Source organism: Eulemur rufifrons, chromosome 7, assembly GCF_041146395.1.
Source record: "Eulemur rufifrons isolate Redbay chromosome 7, OSU_ERuf_1, whole genome shotgun sequence".
In the NCBI taxonomy this organism is placed as follows: domain Eukaryota; kingdom Metazoa; phylum Chordata; class Mammalia; order Primates; family Lemuridae; genus Eulemur; species Eulemur rufifrons.
In genome coordinates this window covers 156,563,965-156,587,199 of record NC_090989.1, presented here as the reverse complement: position 1 = coordinate 156,587,199, position 23,235 = coordinate 156,563,965, and the positions used below count along the sequence as shown (strand labels likewise).

At 50.1% G+C, this 23,235-nt stretch overlaps 1 protein-coding gene across 4 annotated transcripts in view; it reads left to right on the top strand.

Moving 5' to 3' along the window:
* Window positions 1-23,235, top strand: part of POC1A (POC1 centriolar protein A) — a 72,488-nt gene that overhangs the window by 36,828 nt on the left and 12,425 nt on the right. For 3 of the 4 annotated variants that reach the window (XM_069473691.1, XM_069473689.1, XM_069473688.1), the window contains exon 10: window positions 14,205-14,348. The exons of the other annotated variant lie outside the window; for it this stretch is intronic. In XM_069473691.1, coding sequence (XP_069329792.1) covers window positions 14,205-14,348 — 144 coding nt within the window. The remainder of the gene's footprint in view (window positions 1-14,204; window positions 14,349-23,235) is intronic. 4 annotated transcript variants of the gene reach the window in all.

Sequence of the window (23,235 nt, the reverse complement as noted above, 5' to 3'; positions counted from 1 at the left end):
TCCCAGAGCAGCCCCCTTTCCCATTGTCGGTTACTGGTAAACCTAACCTGTGTCCTTGGAGGGCTGGGGCCTTGTCCTTGCTGCAGTGCTCAGCACGTGCCTGGTACATTAAATGCTCAGGAAATCAAAGTTAGGAGGACACATGCCTGCGAAACGTGAGCAGCATGGGTTGAGTATGTGAGGCTAGAGGCAGGCCCTGACTCTTTCCTTTTGGCATTTTTGATGTTCCCAGACTAAACAAATGAAGGAAGCCACTTTCTAGCTCATTTATCAGTTTGGGGGCAGATGGCATGGGGTGGTATGGGCAGTGACTGGGCAATAGAGGGTGGTAGAGTCTGTGTGTCTGGACTAGAAGTTTCAGAACTTCTTTTCATTTTAAATGGAAAAAACCCTTTATGGTTTATGTTTTCCAGATTGGATAGCAGCATTGCCCATGTGTTGTAAGGGTGTTGGATAGTGCTTGTGTTTATGTTCTTATTGGTTACCATGGAAAAAAATCAGAATAGATGGTTTCCATGGAGATTATCTTACAATTAGTTTCTTTGAAGGTCTGGACATCACTGCAGGATTTGCTGAATACTCTCGGTGCCATCAGGGGCTTTCTCTGTGACAGTGCAAAAGGCTGGTTGGAACATTCCATGGACTTAGACAAAGTCATTTGCCTCCTAACTTGTAAATCCCAGGACATTGGAGTAGGGGTGATCCTGAGGCTCAGCTTCCTGTCGGGGGTCCCACTCGCCTGGCCTCAGCTCCACAGCTCGTGTCAGTCACCAGGAAGCTTTTTTTTATTAAACAAAACACCTTTGTATTGTGGAAATTTTCAAGTTAGCACAAAAGGTAGGGAGAATAATATAACAAACCCCCATGTACCCCTCACCTAGCTTAAGCATTTTGCCAATCTTATTTCGTCTGTCTCCACTCACAGTTTTTAGAAGGGTTAGAATATTTTTTTAATTCCAGATAGATCATTTTCCCCTAAATAAGGAGTTTTCTTGGTTACATAATGGCAGTGCTGTTATCATATCCAACAAAATTAATAATTCCTTCATATCAAATACCTAGTCCATATTCATTTTCTGCATTGTGTCAGAAATGTTCTTTTATGCTTTTTTGTTCAAATAAGGACATGGGAAGCTTTGAGAAAACCCTTGGCCCCCTCACCCCTGTCCCCGGTTCTGGTGCATGGGGTGGCTGAGGAGTCTTTGGCCTGGAGCTATTACTGGGCTGGGGCAGAGAGGCATCTGGGCTCAAGCCACCCTCCCACTATCCTCAGGGAGGGGTTGGTACTGTGAGCACCTTGTTCCTTCCTGGAGATGTGTCAGGTGCAGGTGGGCCAGCTCCTGTCAGCTGTCCTGGGGCGGGCATCCACTGGGGGGTGCTGGCCCTTTTCAAAGCCTGCAGAGGGAGGGAGGGAGGAAGAGAGGTGATGTAACCTTGGTTCGCAACAGCTGTCTGCAACTTCATTTTCCAGGAAAGGAGAGGCCATGAGATCCCGTGAGACACAACCTCCCACAACTCCTCCCTGGAAAGCATGGGGCGCCTGGTGGAGGGCTGTGGTTGGTCTGAGACCCACTGCCTCTGTGGGTTGGGCAGAGCCAGTCCTGGTTATCTGTCTTGGCAGGCTTGGCTTCAGTCCTGTACTGCTGCACAAAATATGAATTACAGAGCTTGGGAGTGATGCCCGGGGTGTGGTCGGTGGCTCTAACACTCTCCATTGAACTAAGTGCAAGGAGAGTTTAAAATAGCTAGCCTTTGTTCCTGAGGTTTTAAAAATTCAACTCCAGTAGTTACAATGAGCTGTCTTCAAGTGGATCTATAAATAAACTGCTACTGTTCCTCTTTGTCACTGAGAGCCTTGGCGTCTTCCAGAGATGTCGGCTCTGCCGCTCATCTTCATTAGATGCCTCTCATCTGTGGGGCAGCTGCAGCCATCAGCAAGCTGGGCTGACACATGGAATTTGTAATGACAGCAACACATTCCCTTTCAAAAATCTACAGCCCCCCCCCCCCAAATTAACTACACAGGAACTTTGCATTGGGGAAACCTGGCAGAGAGGTCAGTGTCATTACTGATCAAGTCAACACCACCAGTAATACAAGTCCTGTCCGCGTGAACCCTGTGATAGTATGCAGATCACTTTTGTGGTGGTGTCAAAATTTATAGCCTGAATCTAATCATGATAAAACATCAGACAGACCCAAATTGGGGGACATCTGACGAAATAACTAATCAATATTCTTCCAAAGTATCAAGGTCATGAAAGACAAGGGAGGACTAAGGAACTGACACAGATTGGAGGAGGGGCTAGATACATGATAAATGCAGTGTGAAACCACAGGTAGAATTCTGGAACATCAGGATTCAAGGATATTAGTGGAAAAACTGGTGAAGCTCGAGTGGAGTACCCAGTTTGGTTAATGGTTTTGTCCCAGTGTTAATTTCCTGATCTGGTCATTGTCCCATGGTTATATAAGATGTTAACACTGGGAGAGGGATATATGGAAATTCTCTACTATTTTTTGCAACTTTTCTCCAAGTCTAAAATTAGTTCAAAGCAGTTTAATTTAAAACAAAAATCTACAGTCAACACTTGGGCTTTATTAGAATCCTTAATCTTCTCCATCTCAGGGTGCCTTTGTTCAAGTGTTTGCTGTGGGAAGGGTAGGCATTTCTGTCTCCAGGTAGGCAGTAGGTAACCCTAAGATACTCAGTGCTGGTCTATAGTGGGCTTTTGGGAATGTTCGTGGAACTGAACTGAACAAGAGCAGCCCTAAAAGGAGCTCATGTGTTCAGGGGGAATAATCTTACACAGGTGCTGGGCACCAGCATGGGGCTTGCAGAGTGGGATTGAGGGTGCTCCTGAGGTGCATCTGCTCCAGCAACTCCAGGACAGACTGTCAGCAGGGGTGTGGTCCTGGCCTGGGATGGACCTACTTTCTTCTAAGGCTTCTGTGGGCCACTCAGGTCCCAGACCCGACTGCCCTGCCCTGCCCTGCCCTGCCCTGCCCTGCCCTCTCCCCCTCTGTGTTCCTGAACCCGGCTCCGCCTTTCTGCCCACCAGTGTGTTTTTCTGGCTGTAACAAGTGTGATGATCTGGAGGGCTCCAGCCCCTAAAAACTGGGGGTTGTTTTCTTTGCCCACCTTAGAATCCCTCCAAGGAAGAGGGCCAGGGACTTCCTCTGTGCCAAGGAATGTTCTCGCTGCGTGATGAGCATGGCTGCTTGTTTTCTCACGGCCTCCACCAGTTTGAAATTGCTTAGCCTTCCCCTCCCTTCTTCGTCTCCTTTGACCCCCATGGATCCCCTCGCCTGTGTGTGTCATTTCAATAGGAGAGAGCTCCCTACTCCACTTCTTTCTCCCGGGGGTATATCTGGGCACCTGATAACGTTCCATTTCCTGCCTTCCAAGGCAATCCTTTTGCCCTTTTGCTCTTTTGAAAAATCGCCCGCTTCCTGTGTGGGGAAATACTTGGAAACCCTTGCAGAGTGAGGCCAGAGAGCCAGCAGATAGGTGGGGGTTAGCCCGGGGGTGGCTGTTAGCCCAGGGGTGGCTGTCACAGCTCTGGCATGGAGGCCTCAAGCTTGACTTGAGCCTGGATGAGGAGAGAGGGTTCCTTGGTTTGTGCATTTATTAATAGCATTTCCCACATGCTCAACACCTCTGAGTGACACAGGTGTAATAGGATGACAGAGGTGCCTGTGGTCCCTGCCTCAAAAGGACTACTCTCTGAGGGTGAATGTGAGATGAGAAAGTGGGCCACACAGCCTGTGGTCCTGGGGCCTGGGCAGCACTGTTCTGTGCCAAAGGCTGGAATCCAGGAGTTGGTCAGGCATGCAGATTCCCTATCCTCCATTTCAGACCCACGCTCCAACCTCTTCACAATTTTTAGTCCAAAGAGCACCCTGTCTGTTTCCCATTGGTGGGGGCCTGGGGTCCAGGGGTGGCTCTGAGACCTGACTGTGATCTGTGGTTGTGGAGCATCTGGTTTGGTTTAGGGGCCCCCAGGTCCTGTGTCTCTGTGTTCCTGAGCTTTCACAGATGACCCAGCACCCTGCTGTCCTTGCAGCCTGGCGTGAGGAACGTGAAAAGGCACCCTGTATGTTCATACCCTAGATGAAAGCCAACAGCAGTACCAATCCCCACCCTCACGCTCAGGCTGCTCGGAAGAACATTGGTAGGACTGCCAAAAGTTAGTTGGTTTTAAGAAACCAGAATTCCTCTTGGGTTCAGAGCTATGTTTAGAACCAGAAGTTTCCTCTCTTGTTGGATTCCAGGCCGGAACACTAAATTACAGGGCAAATAAGGCTGTAGTATATCTAGTCTGCAAATGTGTGTGGTGAATACAGTACCAGGGTTTCTTTTGAGTTTTGATTTGGGAAAACAGCCCTGCCTTTTCCACTTGAGAAGCTGAACATGAGGCTGAGCCCAAGTGAGCTCTGTCCTGTTCCCTGCCTCCGTCCCCAGGGCCAGGTTTAGCAAACATGGAGGCAGGCAGACATGGATGCTTGTTAACTGCTCATGAGGGCAAATTGTCCAAGCCAAAGGCCTGAGGCCTGGACTAAGACACATCTGTGCCTGTGAGCCTCCTTATCCTCACTTAGCAGAGTAGCAATGCACAATCCAATGAAAGAGTCAGTGAAAAGATTTAATCAGTGTGTGCGTGTGCATGTGTGTGTGTGTGTATGCACGTGTGTCCATTTCTTCCTGTTTTGCTCTCAGCCCTGCTTTGGGAATGTAGTGACATGCTTTGGTTTTTTAAGTGGGCAGCAGCCAGACAGGATGCCCACCTGAGTCTGTCCAAGAAGGATATGAGTGAGATAGCCCAGCTCTTAGCTTCATGTCACCTCCTTTTCCCTTCTCTGGCCCAGACTCAAGCTACGGACCAGTTCCTGCATACTTTTGTCCATTACAGAGTTTCAGTTTCAGAAGCAGGCTAGACAGAGGACGAGGTCCAGTGTTAGAAATTAAAAGGGAAATTTCCACCTTGAGCAGTTGTTCATAATCGTCCACTCTACCCCCCAGAGGTGGGTGTTCTGCCAAGTCAGCTCATACCATCTTGTGGTCAAGCTCAGCCACTCCTGGCTGTTAGCCCCTGTCAAGCTACATGTGGACCCCTAAGCAGCTAAGGCCTGACACTCCGTAGACCAGGCAGCTGCTGCTTGGGACACTCTGCCTGGGGATGTCTGCTGCTCTCTTAACTTCCACTGGGAGATTGAGGCTTTGGGAATTGAACTGCACTGAAGTGTGACTCTCTGGCTTTCTACACTTGGAAACTGAAATCCCCAGACCGATAGTGGGCCTTGTGGGCCTCGCCTGGGGTCTTCAGCCTTGGGTTTTGCCCACTGGTAATGCCCTGTGAAGAGGTGGTGATTTTTACCTTGAGTGCAGAGTGGCAGCGGTGGGTAGTGTCAAGTGTGTCACCTGATGTGTAGGTTGGGCTCCTAGGGACATTGCAGTTGTAACCACATCTTTTTCTGCTTTGGTTAGGCTTTATAATTTACAAATAGTAGCATTTTAAAAAGTGAACAGTTCTCTGAGTTTTGACAAACAGGTATGGTCCTATAACCACCATCACAATCAAGATATAGAATATTTCCATCATCCCAAAAAGTTTTCTTGTACCTCTTTATAGTCAATCTTCTCCCTCCCCCTCCAGGCCCAGGCAATCACTAATCTACTTTCTGTCATTACAGACTAGTTTATATTTTTTAGAATTTGATATAAATGGAATTACACAGTTATACATTCTTTTTGGCCTGGTTTCTTTCACACAGCCTAATTTGAGATTGACCCGTGTTGTTACACACATCAGTAGTTCATTCCTTTTTGTGGGTGAGTAGTACTCCACTGAATGGCTATACCCCAGTATGTTTATCGATCTGTTGGTGAACGTGTGCGTATTTTCAATTTTTGGCTATTATAAATAAACCTGTTGTGAACTTTCATGTATGTATTTTTCTATAGATATATGCTTCCATTTTTCTTGAGTAAATAGGAGTGGAATACCTGGGACATATAATAGATGTATATTTAACGTAGTAAGTAACTTTCAGCCTGTTTTCCAAAATGATTGTACCATCTTACATTGGTGCCAGCAGTGCATGAGAGTTCAGGTTTCTCCACCTCCTCACCAACACTTGGTATGGTCAGTCATTTTTAACTTTAACATACTGGTATCTCACTGTGGTTTTAACTTGCATTTCCATAATGATTAATGATGTAGAACATCTTTTTATTTTTTTATTTTATTTCCTTTGAGACAGAGTCTTGCTCTGTTGCCGAGGCTTGAGTGCAGTGGCGTCATCGTAGCTCACTGCAACTTCAAAATCCTGGGCTCAAGCGATCCTCCTGCCTCAGCCTCCCGAGTAGCTGTGACTGCAGGCGTACGCCATGACACCCGGCTAATTTTTCTATTTTTAGTAGAGATGGGGTCTCACTCTTACTCAGGCTGGTCTCAAACTCCTGACCTCAAGTGATCCTCCTGCCTCAGCCTCCCAGATGCTGGGATTACAGGTGTGAGCCACTGCGCCTGGCCTCTTTTTATGTTTGTTTGCCATCTTTACATATAGATATAAATATATATATGTATCGCCATTTGTCTTTGATGAAGTATCTGTTCAAATCTTTTGCCTATTTTTCCTAATCGGATTGTTTGTTTTCTCATTATTGAGTTTTAAAAGTTCTTTGTATATCCTGCATATAAGTCCTTTACCAGATCCGTGATTTGCAAACACTTTCTCCCAGTCTGTGGTTTTTCTTTTCATTTTCTTAACAGGGTCTTTCAAAGAGCAACTTTGAATTTTGATGACATTTATTTTATCAATTTTCTCTTTTATGGATTGTGACTTTTCATATAAATTTTAGCACCAACTTCTCGATGCCTACAGATGATTTTGGGGAGAATTGACATCTTAAGAACATTAAATCTTCAATGCATAAACATATATTTCTTCATTGATACAGATCTTTGATTTTTTTCATCAGTGTTTTGTAGTTTTCAGTGTACAAATTTTGCACATATGTTGTTAGATTTATACCTAAGCATTTTGTAGTGTGTTGCATGCATGGTAGACCCTAAAAGATATGTCTATGTCTTAACCCCCAGAACCTGTGAATGTGGTCTTACTTGGGAAAAGGGTCTTTGCAGATGTAAATAAGAAACTCAAGATGAGATAATCCTGGATAATGAGTCCTCAATCCAGTGATAAGTGTCCTTATAAGAGACACACAGAGGGAAGAGGACAGGCCCTGTGAAGACAGAAGCATAGATGGGGAGTGATGCAGCCACAAGGCAAGGAATCTTGGAGCCATCAGAGCTGGAAAGAGGCAAGGAAGGATTCTCCCCTAGTGCCTCCGAAGGAAGTGTGGTCCTGCTGAACCTTGATTTCAGACTTTTGGCCTCCAGAACTGTGAAACAATTAATTTCTGTTGTTTTAAGCCACCAAACATGACAATTTATTATAGCAATCCTGGGGAGCTAATATACATTTCATGTGTTTTTGGTGCTATTGAAAATATAATGACCGGCCGGGCGCGGTGGCTCACGCCTGTAATCCTAGCACTCTGGGAGGCCGAGGTGGGCGGATCGTTTGAGCTCAGGAGTTCGAGACCAGCCTGAGCAAGAGCGAGACCCCACCTCTACTAAAAATAGAAAGAAATTATATGGACAGCTAAAAATACATATAGAAAAAAATTAGCCGGGCATGGTGGCACATGCCTGTAGTCCCAGCTACTCGGGAGGCTGAGACAGGAGGATCGCTTGAGCTCAGGAGTTTGAGGTTGCTGTGAGCTAGGCTGACGCCACGGCACTCACTCTAGCCTGGGCAACAGAGTGAGACTCTGTCTCAAAAAAAAAAAAAAAAGAAAAAAAAAAAAAAAAAAAAAAGAAAATATAATGACCAAGAATTTTCAAAAAATAATGAAAGGCATCAAACCATAGGTCCAAGAAGCTCAGAGAAACAACAAACAAGCTAGATAAAAAGCCAAAAACAGAACCCTAGAAGAGTTATATTCAAACTTCTGAAAACCAAGGATTAAGAGAAAATCCAAAGGTAGCCAGAGAAAGACATATATATAATGGATCAAAAGTCGGAATTACAAAAAATTCTCATATGAAACTATACAAACCAAAAGAATGGAGTAATGTCTTTAAAGTATTGAAAGAAAATAAACTGCCAACCCAAAATTCTGTACTCAGCAAAAATATCTTCAGAAAGGGGGAAATGAAGACTTCTTTTTTTTTTTTTCTAAACAAAAGCTGGGAGAATTCATTACCAGGAAATTTGTACTGTAAGAAATGTCTCTTTTCTCTCTCTTCTCCATCTGGGATTCCAATTGCCCATGTCTTAAACAATATTGTCCTTATAGTAGCTTACAGATGCTATGGATTGTGATAGTATCTTATAGTCCTTATAGTAGCTTATAGATTGTCCCTATAGTAGCTTATAGATGCTCTGTTCTGCTCTGTCCCTCTTATATTTCATTTTGAGGGATTGATCTGTCTTTAAGGTCACTATTTTCCTCAGCTGAGTTGAGCTTACTAATAGCTCATCAAAGCCATTCTTCATCTCTGATATGGGTTTCTTATTATGTTTCTGTCATTTCCATCTAACTCTTGTAGTTTCTACCTTTCTGCTGAAATTCTCCATTTGTTCATGTGTGTTGTCCGGTAGCACCTTTAACCTATTAATCATAGTTATTTTAAACTGTATGTCTGATAGTGCCAACCTCTAGGTCATCTGAGTCTGGTGCTGCTGATTGCTTTGTCTCTTGACAGTGGGTTTTTTGGGGTTTTTTTCTCACAATTTTTTTTTTTTTTTCTGATTCAGACCTGAGGGATGAGCTCACAATTTTTGATTGAATGCCAGACATCATGTTTAGGACAGTAGAGATGGAGTCAATGTTATTAGGAGTTCAGCTTAGTTTGGTGTTACCTTGCACTTAGGGTGAGATCTGGGTGTTGGATCTCAGTGTTCCTGCTCCACCCTCTGCTTTCAGCCTTCCCTCATAGGGGCAGGCTCCTTTCCCAGCTCTCAGCCCTCTCCCATCGACAGACTACTGTTTCTTATTACTTGGTGCATGCTAGCTTTGTTAGGGGAGTTCTGTATTGTCCTGACCCAGCTTCGGTTTTAGACAGGCCCTAGTCTAAAACCCATGTCCCTGGGTCTCAGAAGTAGGGAATTGTCAGTCCTGCTCCTCCGTCAATCGAAGAAGACTGATAATCTCAGCTCAGGGTTGTTTCCTGCCTCTTCCCCAAGGACAAAGGGGCTTTCATCTTTGCTCTTCCCCAGTAGCTTAAGGATTTTGTTCTGTAGGGGAGAAGTCCTGGCAGGACTTCATACCTTTTCCTTGTCCACTCCCCTCCTCTGGGCCTGCACCTCCACGGATGGTTTTCTTCCACTGACTGCCCTACCGCCAGTCTTTCTCACGAATGCCTGGTGGAAGTCTGTGTAGAAGAACCTGTGAGTGGGTGCAAGCTCCCCTTGTGTCTGTGGCTCGCAGGGGCTCTGCACTCTTGGCCTAGTCCACACTTGGCCTGCAACCATTTGTTAAAACTTGTGTGGCACTTGGTATTTCTGCTCATGCTTTGCAACAGGTGATGCTCACTTCCTGTTTTCCTTGCAAGAGTCTGTCTTTCCTTAGAGTCAGGCTAGTTCATTGTTCTGTGACCCCAGCTCTCTGATTTAAGAAAGGTTACGATTCTTTTAGAGTGTCATTCTTTTTCTTGTTAGGATAGGATTAACACTTTCTCCAACTTTCTCTATTCCAGGCAGAAGTTCCTTATCCATACCTGCATCTTGATGAAAAAATGAGACCATAGTTAACCCAGAGATGAGAAGTCAACCCAGATGAGTTGATTTCTTGTCACAGGAAAACCGACAAGCTATTCTGTTTTATTTTGTTCTTCAACTTTATTTTTTGTAGCGATGGAGTTGGTGGTAGGGGTCTCACTATATTGCTAAAGCTGGTCTTAAGCCTGAGTCCTGGCCTCAAGCAATACTCCCAGCCTCCCAAAATGCTGGGATTACAAGCATGAGCCACCATGCCCAGCTTGTTTTGTTTTTTAATGAAGTTTTTTGGTTTGGTTCTTCACTGTCTGGGTGGCTGAGGATCAACCACAGATATTCATGCAATTCCTGCTGTGTGTGAAGTGTAGAGCTCTGGCAGCAAAGGAAAGGAGAACTGAGGCAGGCAACACATTCACTTGCCTTGAGAGCCCAGGGTCCCACACTAGGGTGGCGTGAGGAGAGAGAGGACAACTGTAGAACCCAAGTGAGATTTCCGCAGAGTTAAATAGATTCATCTCTTGAGTGTCACCTTTTTTTTTTTTTTTTGGTTTTATAGTAAGATGTTACATTAATATTTGGCAAAAGTGAAAAGTTGTTGACTTGGTATAGATCTATATGTGTGTATGGGTTAGTCTTTGTTGTGATTTACTCATGATGTACTTAACTGAGAACCACCAGGCAAAGGCTCCAGGACCCTTTGATGTTGAACAGGCAAAATGCTGGTGTGATTTTTGCTTTTAACTGCTGCTCAGGTTCTTCTGCCACTGTCATTACTCACAGCCCCAGTACAGAGGCTCTTCCTACTTCTGGGTGTGGTGTTCTTATCTCTGCTTTCTCTTTATTTGCCAAGCTCTCGGGGAAATGCCACAGCTAGAGTGCTGAGTGCAGGTGAGTGGCTGCAGTGCCGTGGGGGCAGGGCTGCTGGCCCTTTGCTGCAGTGCAGACGCTGGGGAGGTTCCATGACACAGAGTTTTACTGTGGTAGGCGCAGCTTTTTGAGGCATTGAGTCTTTGTAGAGGACCTGCTCTATGTTCAGCTCTGTGCTGGGCAGGCATTCCCGGGGGCAGGTCGGGGAGTGATGCAAAAAGCATTAGACCCAGAAGCTGGGTCTAATAAGGGGTCTAATAAGCTGGGTCTCCTGCATAAGGATGCAGGAGAGGAGCTGTGCTTATAGAAGCCCCGCTGTGCTGATGCCACCTGCCAGAGGCTGCCTGATGTCTGGGAATAGTCTGCACTTTGGATTCAGATCCCAACTCTGTCATTTGATGAGTGACTCAGACAAAGTTACTTAACCTCTATGAGCTGAGGTTTCCATATCTGAAAAATACAGTTAATACCTGTTGTGAAGGGCCATCATAAAGATTAAGTGAGGAGACATGTATTAAGTGAGGTGACATTAAATGAGGGCACACAGTAGGGGGCAAGTAAACAACAGCGATTGCTGGACTGGTGGAGTGTTAAGTGCTGTGATGTCTTCTGATGAGAGTGAGCAAGGAGGCAGAGAAATGGCTCCAGGCAGCCCTGGGAGTTTGAGGCTGGGGATCTTTGGATAGCCATTTTCTGTCTGAGCCTCAGTTTCCTTTGTTGTAAAATGGAGAGAGCCCACTAAAAAAAGCATGGTGTAGAGGGGAAAACATGGTCGTTCCTGCGACCCTCTTTCTAAAGGCCACCTCTCCAGCTCAGAGCACTGTGGCTGCTGTCCTTAGAACTCTCTAGAGCTAGCTCAGCTTTGGCTCAGAAGGAGAGTTTCTGTTGCTAAAGTCAGTGGTGCTCACCCTGCCTCCCCCATCCACTGTGCGTCCAGAGGGGAGCTCAGCACTGTCAGTTTCTGGGCCATTCTGCAGAAACACTCAGAATTTCCATTCCCTCCTTCCTAGGCAGCAGGCAGCACCCGTCTGGCCCATTGCATGACAGGGCCGGCTGTCAGGACAGAAGGGCTGCCTGCTTGCGCCCTCCCTCCGGTGGAAGAGTGCGTGTCTGAAAAGAGCGGGCACAAGACTGTGAATATTTCTCAAGAAAGGTCTGCTGGTGACTTCAGATAAGTGCCTCTCACAGCCCAGCCCTTTGAAGGACTGGCCCAGTCATCACCCCCATTTTATAGATGAGGAAGTGGAGGCCCAGAGAAGTTAAGCCCCTTGCCTGCTGCCACCCAGCTGGTCAGGGGTGGGGCTTGGGTTTCAGCTGAGGCCTGAGTCACCATTCTTCCCCACTGTACTATGTTGCATCTCCCATCAGAACTGCATGGGTCTGGGGGCCACTGTGGTGGGCTGAAAGCTGTCTTAGCAAGGTTGGTGGGCTTCTGAAATGTTTCCTTTTGGGGTGGACTTCTGGGTGGGCATTGAGATCTGAAGTGCATTGAATCCTGGAGGACTGGAAGAGCCCACCCAGCCCTGCTGGCCAAGGTCTTATACAGTGGCTGCAGCCACAGCAGACATGCCAGCGATGGGCTTATGGACCCGGCACTGCTCCTGTTCTCAAGAACATCCCTCTGGCTTGTCTCTCAAATTCAATTTCTCTAGCCACCATGGCCTGCATTTTTGCAAGTTCAAATCAACATGCCCTTGAGAGTTTGTGATTTATGAGATTAGATTAGATTCTATGAGATTTCCTAATGAAAAATATCCAGGTAGAGTCCCTACCCTAAACTCCTTTACTGGTTGGGAATCCTCTCCTGGGCTGATTCTTTTCAAGGACTCTGATGCCCACCAAGGTGAGCATGTCTAGGGCAGAGAACCTTCCCAAGGCTGGGCTGCTGTTGGTTAGTCCAAGGGGTGAGACTCAGAAGAGATGCTGCCAGTTGCTGACGGTGGGTCTGCAGGCAGCCTAGTGTTGTCAGGGCCGGGTGGTGGGTGGGTGCACAGACATCGTAGATGAGCCCCAGCCATAGCCAGTATACTCCACTGGCTGTGGCACTGGGGGTGGGAGGCTGCCCAGTGGAGTACCCTTGGTTCCATGGTATATAGTGAGCTTTGAGTGCAGTGATGTCCTGGGTTTGGGGGTAGAGGAGTGATGAGTGCAAGCAAGAGAAGGGACAGGGTGCAGACACAGTGGCAGCTGGTGGGCTCTGTGGGCAGGCTGGCATTGATCATCCCAGTCAGGTGACTCAGCCTGGCCCTAGAGATGCAGTGGCTAGAGGAACAGGGCAGGGATGGGGCAGATGCAGGCATGCAGGAGCACAGAGGAGCTCCTGATTAGGAGGGGGCCTTGCAAGATGGGGGGGATGGAGTGTTTGGGTTGGGGGGAGGGTGGATGAGGGCATCTCCAGTGGAGAGGACCATGTGAGCTGGGCTCAAGGAAGGAGAGGAGCTCGGGAATGAGGCAGGCTGGATTGGGGTGCCTTGCTAAGCAGTTTGGATTTTCTCCCAAAGGTGGCAGAAAGCCCTGGAGGACTAACGAAGCTGAGGAGTGACGTGGTAACATTTGGAATGTGCATTAGTGAGGCAGTGGTTTAAAACCCAGAGCCCCAAGTGTGACTGCATTTATGGGTTGCTGAGGCTTTGGGGCTGGCCGAGAGTGTGGGCCATCACTGAGTGCCACATTCCCACTGGGAACAAGTCCACAGGAGAATTGTAGGCTCCAAGACCAGAACTGGGGCATCTGCTAGCTCTGCCTTTGGGTACCCCTGGCTCCAGCATCCTGGCCTGCTGAACACATGCATGGCACTTCCTAAGTCAGGAGAAGCCTTTGTCTTTGTTTAGAGCAGGAGGCTGAATTTGGGGACTTTTCTGAATTTGGGGACTGAAGAGCCTTATGCAGAAACACCCACGCCCCTCATTCCTAGAGTCCTCTCTGAAACAGCCATGGGGTGCCTGTCCTGTGAATGCTGACTCCTGCCAGTCTTCTAACGAGGACGTTCACAGGGACATCTTTATTTCCCAGGGGATCTCTCACCACTGCCACTCCCACCCCAGTTCTGGGCCACAGCTCTTGGGGCCTTGGGAAGGCATTAGTGAAGCCTGGGACATCTCCATGTGGGAGGGTGGGGAATTGGACCAGGAGGAGGAGTGACTTCAGAGCCAGGCCAGGCCTTGATGTCTCTGGCCTCACCAGGATGCCTGCTGGTGGGTCCAAGCTGCATGAAGAGGTGGGAGACAGGCCAGGCTCCCTGAGGGCCTCTGAGAGCAGGCTGAGGGCACTCACGGCCCACCTGCTTATGCCCTGCAGGCCCCTTCCGGCCTGGACCTCCAGGTACTCTGACTCTGCTCCTCACTCGTGGCCTCTGCTCGGAAAGGTGGGTGCGTGCGCCCGGATGTGGGAACACGGCCACACTGCCGTTTCTCACCGACACTTGGAACTCATTTTTTGAAGTTTGCTGGTGGTTTTCCCTTTAATCCTTTGAAGGGGCTAATTCTCTCTCAGTCTTTCCTAAAGCACTGAATAGACTGAGGGACTGTTTTCTTTCTATCTTTACCTAGCCAGCAGTGGATTTCCCCATCCCACCAGGTAGAGGCAAGAGTCTGGAGTCGGTGCAGAGCCAGCCCCCGGAGCCCATCAGCATGCCCCAGACACTGACCAGCACCCTGGAGCACATCGTGGGCCAGCTGGACGTCCTCACCCAGGTAGGCCGTGGTGTGAGTTCACCCAGTCACATGCATTTGATCTGGTATTTGGACGATTTGAAGTTGGCCAGCAAGTGCTGCATTTTTAAAAAACATAATTATAATGGACCTATTTTCCAGTCCACATTAATGAAATAATAGTGCCTGCCCCAGGGTCCTGGCTCTCAGAGTCATCTAAGCCCTGGCTGGACCACTAGACTCCAAAATCACCAACACTGAGTCCTTCCAGAGTATACCCACTCAGAGCTAGCCTGGGCCACAGCAGACTTTGAAAGAAACATTGTGTGTGTCCATTCATCCCCCTCCTCGCTAAGTGGGCACTCCAGGGACATGTCAAGGAACTGTGAGCAGTGAGTCTAGGCTTCCGAGAGCCTAGGCTCTGAGTTTGAGTGTGGTCCCTTCCTAATCCTCTGAGCAACGTTGGGGAAATCTTTTCAGTTCTCCAAGATCTGGTGTGTTTATCTGTAACGTACAGTGGTCGTGGTGAGGACTAAGGGAGATGAATCTGCAGGAAGTGTTTGGCCCATGCCTGTCTCAGGTAGCTGCTCAATAAAGGTTAGTTGTGTCCCAGACCACACTCATCAGCGAGATAGATGTGGCCCCGCCCTTTAGATCTTAGGTTGGTAAGCTTGTATCACAGACCCATAGTGCAACAGTTTCAGTAAATGCAAAGTGCCCTGACGAGAGGTGGCGGCCAGCACTGGGGGCATGCCCAGAGTGAGTATCTCACCCTAGGGAGGGAGAGTGGTCCTGGCAGAGGGAGCAGACTGCCAGCAGGTCTGGAGGGGGCCATGGGCACATCCAGGGAACAAGAGAAGTGCAGGGTGCCTGGCATGTGGCAGGTAGGTGGTGGGGTTGGGGGCAGGGCAGGGTTTAAAGGTTCTCCAATTCCTTGGCTCTTGATGCCAGGCTGGGACTCTGCAGATCCCCCTCTCCCACTCCAGCGCATGGGTAGAGTGAGGCTGCAGGAGGGACATAATGCAGTCCACAAGGAAAAGTGAGACTGCAGGAGGGACATAATGCAGTCCACAAGGAAAAGTGAGAGGTGTTAAAGCCAGGGGTGGGGGGCAGCAGGAAGAGTGGTCCCCAGTTCAGCCCACACGAAGGATGCAAAGGACGCTTGGTATCTCTAAGGGAGATGGAGCTGAGGTGGCGTGGCATCCTTTCCCCACCTCGGGAACATGGGCTAAGTGAGGAAAGCTCTTTGCGTTGTCTCACATTGTCCATGGCACGTCACAGGAGCCCAGCTGGGACTGCACACCTTGGGCCCACTGAAGGAAGCACACTTGAAGGGAAAGGCCGGGTGTTCTGGGGGGGTTGTGAGACTGCAGGGCACTGTGTGCAGTCCTTACTGAAAGCCTGCTAAACCCGAGAAGAAGGCATGTGCTAAGGGAGACGTGAGCAGCATGCAAAGACTTAAAAAAATACCTATTTCAAACCCATCAGAAAGCGCCTAATGTTTTTCACAGCCTCGTCAAGTGAGAGATCAGGGGAGGTGGAATCAATTAGAACTTTATAGGATAAAATTGGAAATTGAGTCTGAGAAGATGGTTAAAAATAGCTTCATTGGATCCAGACGAATATAACACTAAAAACATTTCCTGTCACTGTTTTTTAGGGGTGCACATGGAAGGTTTTGTTATGTGGTAGCAGTTAGGAGTACGATAGTAACTTTGCAAGAAGCTTGCATCACAGAGAATAACTGAAGGTTGTCCTGTGGCCTATGGCTGGGTGTCTGGGGGTCTCTGTGGAACCCTGGTCCTACCTCACACCATTCAACCCCTTTGCAAATCCAAATGGCAGTCCATCCTCAACCAGATGCCAAGAATATCAGCCAGTCACCTGCTTTGCAAAACTGGCAAATGTCTGTGTGTTTCTGGATGCCATAGTGAGGAATGTTCTTGATGGACTCAATGTGTTCTGAGGAAACTCGGATTCCACAGATGAAGACCCAGCTGAGGCCTTGAAGTTCATCCCATTTTCAGAACTGTACAAGGGGCATGTGTGTTAATCAGCCCTGTTCTCCTCAGTTGTTTGCCAAGCCCATGCTCTCTCCTGGAGTTGGGGCTTTAGCTGGGGTGTTCCACCCACAGCCAGAGCTGTCGGAAGTTTCCCCACTCCCTCCTCTCAGGTTCAGCCCAGCAGAGGGCAGGCCCACAGCAGGCCCCTCTCTGGATGGTCCAGACTGACCAGCCCTCTCCTGAGGCCTACAGCCAGGTGGCCACCACCACCCCTCTTCCCAAGTGGCTTGCTCAGCCAGGCTCCCTACTTGGTGTGTGGGCATTGGCCTCGGCTGCCGCCCCCTCAGTGCGCACTCCTCACCATCCGTCCAGTTCTGAAGTGCCTCTGTGCTCTGGAGGGGTGGGTGTCTCAGTCACCCAAACCCTGACTCCTCCTTCAAAGTCATCCATCTGAGTCATGCTCTTCTGTCCCATCCCCCTCACTGCCCCTTCCCTCCCACACAAGGAGCTCTACTTTAGAGCAGCCTCTGATAGTGAAACTGCCTCGCGGTCCTTCGGGCCTCTGTCCTGCAGAACATCCTTCCAGGGGAGAACCATGGGCTGCAGCAGGCAGTGGCCAGGGATGTTTTCTAAGTGAGTCACAGAACCTCCAGCCCCTGGGTGACGTGACCAGGTACCCCCATTATGGAGGCTCACAGTCCTCAACGGCTGCCTTCCTACTCAGCGGGCTGGTATGGCCCAGTGTAGCGAGGCCACCTCTGTAAGTGTTTGTGGTCCATTTGGCACCAATCTGTGGACCAGGGACCCAGTTGCAGTCCCCTGCAGGGTGAGCCCTCAGTGGCACCTCTTTACAAAAGAAAGGCCTAGAAGCCAGGAAGCTGAGCAAACATGTGGGGAGGAGTGACTCAGAGCTTTGCCTGGCTTCACTACTTCCTAGCCTGGTGACTTTGGGCAAGTCACTTAACCTCTGTGCCTCACTTTCCAAATGTGAAACACAGAACTTCACGGTCCTCTTGCAAGGATTAAGTGTGTCAGTCTGTGTGAGGCTCACTGAACAGTGCCCAGCAATGCCATGTGCTGCAGACGTGTTAGATGCTGCTCCTGCTACTGTCGTCATTATCTAAGGCAGGGTGGGGGCGGGGAGATCTTCATGACAGCACCAGAAATAGCTACCCCAAATCCCCACTGCTTCATGAAGCTAGACCTGACACTGCCCAGAAGAGCCATTCCTCAGCCCTCAGAGCTGAGGTGGCAGGTTCCTTCCGTGCGCACACATTCACTGAGGCTATTCTGTCTGCTGTGCCTGGTGCAAGACCCAGTGCCACCCTCAGGACTGATTCTGCCGATGTCAAAGCCAGTCCAGGGAGGAGCAGGCAGCCAGGGTCATGGGAGTGAAATGGAGTGTCAGATGGGAGCCCAGCACACCAGGTCAAGGAGGCCATGGGTCCTCTGGTGTGAAGTGACAGATGAAGAAACCCAGGAATTTGGGCTTTACCTGGTGGGATACTAAACAGAGCAAAGTTGAGGTCTGACGAATGCTGAGGGCCTGGGGCGGAATGGCGATAGGGACCCAGAGGCTGGGACTCGGGCAAGGGGCAGAGCTGTCATGCCCTACCCCCGGGAAGTGACTCCTGCAGCTGCCCTGGCTTGGGGTCAGCTTGGAGCCAGGTTTCACTGCAGGAAAGGGAGTGATGAGATAAGCAGGACCACGGCTGGCCCTGGCAAGGCTCCTGGCCTCCTGAGCAAGCTAGCAAGTGGGGTGGTGGCTGCCCCCCAGCCCTCCCAGGCCAAGAGGCCTTTCCAAACTGCCCTCAGGGATTGTACAGAAACCCAGTTCTTTAACTCCTGGATTGGGGCTGTACTGTTTTACTTTTTTATGAATATCTTTCTTATAAATGCATACTTTTTTTTCAAAAGTGTACTTATATGGGGAAAATAGACTTTGGGATAACCTTGCAAGGTACGTGGCCCTTTGCCCTGTCTCCGACTTGTCGGTGCCCTCCCGAGCAGGGGCCGTCTTCAGGCTGTCCTGGCCTGTCAGGTTTCCCCGCATTGTTGTTTTAGATGGAAAGTCCTCAGAGTGTGGGCACCACATCCTCATCGTAGTTATCATCCTCCTGGTGTTTATCTGAGGCCTGCAACTTTCCAAGGGCTTGCTTTCACAGCCCTGGATTTATTCTTCCACCTGTTACCTGGCAGCAGTGTCATGCCAGGTGCAGATAGGGCATTAATAATGGCTTGTTGTGCCCGGACCAGCCTCTGGGTCCGCCTAGCCTGAGGCTTCTCCAGGAAGCCAGGTGATCCTGATCTCAACCACTGTGGGTCAGAGCTTTTCCAGCTTCCCTAGCAAAACAGCTTAAGTAGAGTTAGGGATGGCTTCATCAAGAAAATCTGCAAACCAAACTTGACCTTCCTGAAAGGTAAGGCCAGAAGTTCTTGCTCCAGGCTCTGTGATCACACAGCACAGCAGGCCAAGCCCCTTAGGTCACCAGCTAGAGAGCACACACCACCCTTGCCTGGGCCTGCCCTTGTGTGGGAGAGACCCTTCCTTACCCCCTACAAGAGGTAGCCGTTTGGGGCTTCCCTGGTTCCTTTGCTGAGCTTCTTGGGGCCCTGATCCCAGCTGATGCCATGCTTTGATGGCATGGGATTCGTTCAGCTGCAAACGTCCCCACCAGTTGTGGGGAGCAGTGGTTCCCCTTTGGGTTTCAGGGCTGCTCTACTGACCCAGTGAGCCACCTGCCCATCAGCCTGGGCACACCTGCCTTCCTGGATTTGAGGAGCACCTCCACCATTCATCACCCGGGTGAAATTGGGCAGGTGACATCTGTCTCAGAGCCTCCGGTTCCTCTCTTGTAAAATGGGGATAGTCATGCCTACTTGGGTGCTCTGAGCACTCTTGTGAAGCTCTTGGTTAACTGGGTGTGCTAGACTGGTGCCAGCTGTTTTGTGAAGCAAGAGTGAGTCATTATTCTCTGAGGGGCAATGGAGGAAAGCTCTAGGGCAGCCTGGTGGCCCGGAATGACAGGAGTAGACATTCCACAGTCCTCTGTAACTGCTGGACTCAAGTCCCAGGAATGCTTTTGAGTTGCCAGTGAGACTCTAGTGTCTAGTTAGGCAGGAGCATGGGAGGGGAGAGAAAGAAGAGGTCTTTCCCCAGGCCCCAGAAAGGAGGAGGGCACAGGAGGTGACAGAGGCCCTAGGGTGGGCATAGTGACTGTTGAAAATCAGGAATAGGTCATGGGCCCATTAGATCAGAACTTTGAACCTGGACCTAGGTAGGCATCAGGGGCCAAGATTGAAGCTCTTCAAATATGTATATGGTACTTCTGGTGACAGCTGTTCTTTGGATCAAGTTATGATAATGATTTTTGAGGAAAATGTATTTCCTAACAGTGGAACTTAGGTTTTTCTTTGGGGGACTTTTTGTTCCTTAGAACCCCTAAGGGAATTCTCAGGAGCACAAGGGCTGAAGTCAGGAGTGTGTGCACTGTGTGTGCCCCACCCAGATCGCACGGCCATCCCTTGAGGTGCAGGGGCTCTGCTGTGAGCCTGTTCTGTGCCCCATCCCCTCCCCTGCCCCCTCTGGAGAGAGCACACGCCTGTCCTGTAGCTGTCCCAGGGCCACTCACCTGCTGGGCCTGCTCCGAGTCTTCTCTTCTAAGAAAGTTGGCTCAAGCCCAGAGGCAAGAGGAGTCCAGAGAAGAGCCCAGACCAGGATTCAGAAGCTACAGCTGCTCTGACCTGGCTTTGCCTCTTTCTGGCTTTCTGTAGAGAGGGGATTTTAGGGACTGCCCATCTATCTTTACCCCATGGAGTGAGCAGCAGGGGTCAGCGTCTCAGGAGGGGCCGCACTTCCCCTAGAGCCTTATTTCAACTGCCCTGCCCCCAGGCCAGACCCCTCCATTCTGGCCACCCCTGGAGAACTCCAGGCCAGCCCCAGGGCTGCTCGGCCTGCCTGCTTGGCGATGGGCCCTTGGTGCTGCTTCCCCTCATGCTCTTGTGGGTGCCAAGTGATCTAGAGGTCTTTTTCACAGATGCTGGAAAACTCACCAGTAGGCAGGGAGACGTATGTCCACACAGAGCATTCCTGTGGAGCTCACCCCTCCATCGGCTCCTTGGCATCCTCCATGGACTCTCAGAAGCCAGAAGGGCTGCTGTGCAGTGCTTGGTTTGCTCAGGAGTAGCAGAGGTTCAGGTGGTGTCTGGAAGTCGCAGAAACCCTGGGTCTTCCCTAGGGTGAGGGGTTAGAGCCAGAGATATGGACAGTGACCCAGGAGCTGAGGAGGCTGCTGTGAGGGGCCTGGCACAGGCCCAACAAGCAGCTTGGTGGTTTTGCCTCAGAAGCCCACAGCAAAGTTATTTTTGACTCCAGTTTCATGTCTTGCTGCTTTTTAAAAATACCAAGCCATGAAATTCCTACTCCAACTGTTTTTTTATGGCACCCAGTGCTTCAGGCTGGCCACAGCCTGTGACTCATGGAGGCTTCTGGGCTCCGGGACTTGAAAATGTATGCAGTGGGGAGCAGGCGGGGAGCAGGCCCACCAGCCCTGCTGGTTTGGGTCTCTGGCATTTGAATTTGTTAAACGTCCAGGTCATTCAACTCTGCTGACCTAACTCAACAAGGCCAAGGATTTTTGCCTGTTTGCTTTGGGGAGTTAAGAGAGAATGGCCCATTTCCTTCTAGATACCTTAAAACACACACACATACCCCCACCCTCCCGCCCCCACACCATGGTCCTGGCAGTTCCCTGTTTGATGGGCTGCTCGGGTGAGGCATCTAGTTCCACGCTGGTGGGGAAGGTGGGAATTCTGGGCCCTGACGTGGCCTGACCTGCCGAACCACACTCAGGGGGTCTTGGTGTCTATCCTTCTTTCCCGGGAAGGCCAGCTGTTGTTTGTGGAAATAGACTCCAGATTTTAAAGTAGTTATGCCATTTTCCCTGGGGGTCAGTCCTGGGCCAGGTGTGCCCAGACGGCATTTGTTGGGAAAGTCTAGAGTAAAAGTCCCGCAGCACATCCAACAGTGATCCCTGTTTGCAGGGCATGTGTAGCCCTCCTGCCACTGCTCCCGCTCACAGGCTGCGCTGTGTAAGGGTGGCTGTTTCTACACAGATGGACCTCTCTCTGCATCAGCACATCTAGCCACCTCACCTGCTTGGTCCAGAGTGGCCTTAGCCATTCTCCTCTTTGTGGACATTCAGGGTCTGCCCTTTCAGCCAAAGTCAAGTTCAGGACAAACTGAGCTTCTGCCCCTGGAGGTTTGGAGACAAGAGACTTGTTTTCCCTCTGTTAAGAGACCACTTCCTGGGGAACAAGGGACTCAAGACACTGTCTAGTCTGTGCCAGGGACACACTTGGTGGCTGTCCCTAGCCAGTTGCAGAGGGACTGGTAAAAAATATTTATCCATCTGGGCCTCTGGCCCCTCCCCAGCCCTGTTGCTCTTCTTGGCACTTTACCCATAGGCTCCTCTGGCTTTGCAAATGTGGAGGGATGGGGGAGGCTGTGTCTTCCCCAAGTCCCAAGTCAGGGCCAGTGCCTGGCCTCCCCTCGAAGCATGCAGCCTGCTAGCAGTACTCAAAAACGGGGCAAGCTCGTGTTTGTTATTGCAGTGCGGCTGGATGGCAACTCCCTTGGGGGTCTGGCAGAAAACTTTGGTTTTCCATCTTCTATCCTGTCTGCGGTTGTGGCAAAAAGCACCCGCTCTCCAAAGAAGCTGCAGATTGAAGGCCCCTGCCTGCCAGATGGGCTCAGCAATGGCTGTGGTTACCTCTGGGCCTGGGAATGTTCACGGTCAGTCATATGAGATTTCTTCTGTGAGGCTCTGAGCAGGCCTGGAGGTGGGGAGAGGGCCGGGAAAAGGGGGTGGGGGTGATGATGGTGGAGAACAGAAGCTGGGAGAGGGAGTGAGGCCCATTCAGGGACATCGCATTCACGCTGACTTGTGCTCACTCTGAGCGCAGGGAAGAAGGGGACTCCAGATGATTTGCTCTTGCTCCTCTGGAGACCCGAGGGCCCTTCAAGGAAGGATCAAGCGCAGACCTGAAAAAGGGGGCCTGTGAGTATTAGGACAGGCAGCCCCAAAGGGGCCTGTGTAGCTCGTGATTAACCAAGCCACAGCCTGGTTGATTACGGTTGGCCCTGAGGCTACTTGGTGCTCTCCCAAATGAAGTGCCACCACAGCAGGGCCAGAAAAGGCTGCAGTCAGCCTGCTACTTCCCTCCACTCGCTCTGTAGAGGCCCTGATCCAAGCCTGTTCCGTGGGTACAGACCCTCGTCATGTCCACAGTAGCCATGGCAGGGGAAGAGAGAACACAGAGAGGAGCCTTGACTTTAGCAGGACATAGCATTTGGGAAGCAACTCTGTGCCCCCATTCTGATGTGGGCCCAGCTGGTGGCTCCAGAAAACTGGCTGAGAGGCCAGATTTCCCCACTGCGGCTCCGTGGGTGCTTGGCAGGAGAGGGGGAGGCCTATGAAACTCAGTCCCTGGCGGCCTGTGCCTCCCTAAGGTGGTCCTGCTGAGCTGCAGCCTGACTTGCCAGCCCGTGCTGAGGTTTCCGGCCTCCAACGAGCTACCAAGCAGTCCCTCCAGCTCAGGACGGTTGTGTTCATCGGGTGTTGGTAAATTAGCTACTTTATTTGGATGTGGAAAAGCCAGCCTCTGAAGAAATGGAATGCAGAAAGGGGCAAGGCCAAGGTCCAGACCCCATGCTCAGCCCTGTCGGGGCTCACCCTGGAGTCAGAGTGCAGCAGAGCCTGTGGGCGAGCGTGACTGGCATCTTTCACCCTGGGGCCTGTCCCTGTCAGACGCATGGCTTCTCTGGTGGCCTGCACATGGCTGGCAAAGAGATATGCTTGAACACAGGCCAGTGTCGTTGGGTTGTGGCTCAGTTGTCCTCCTTTCTGGTGTGAGCGGTGCCCCGT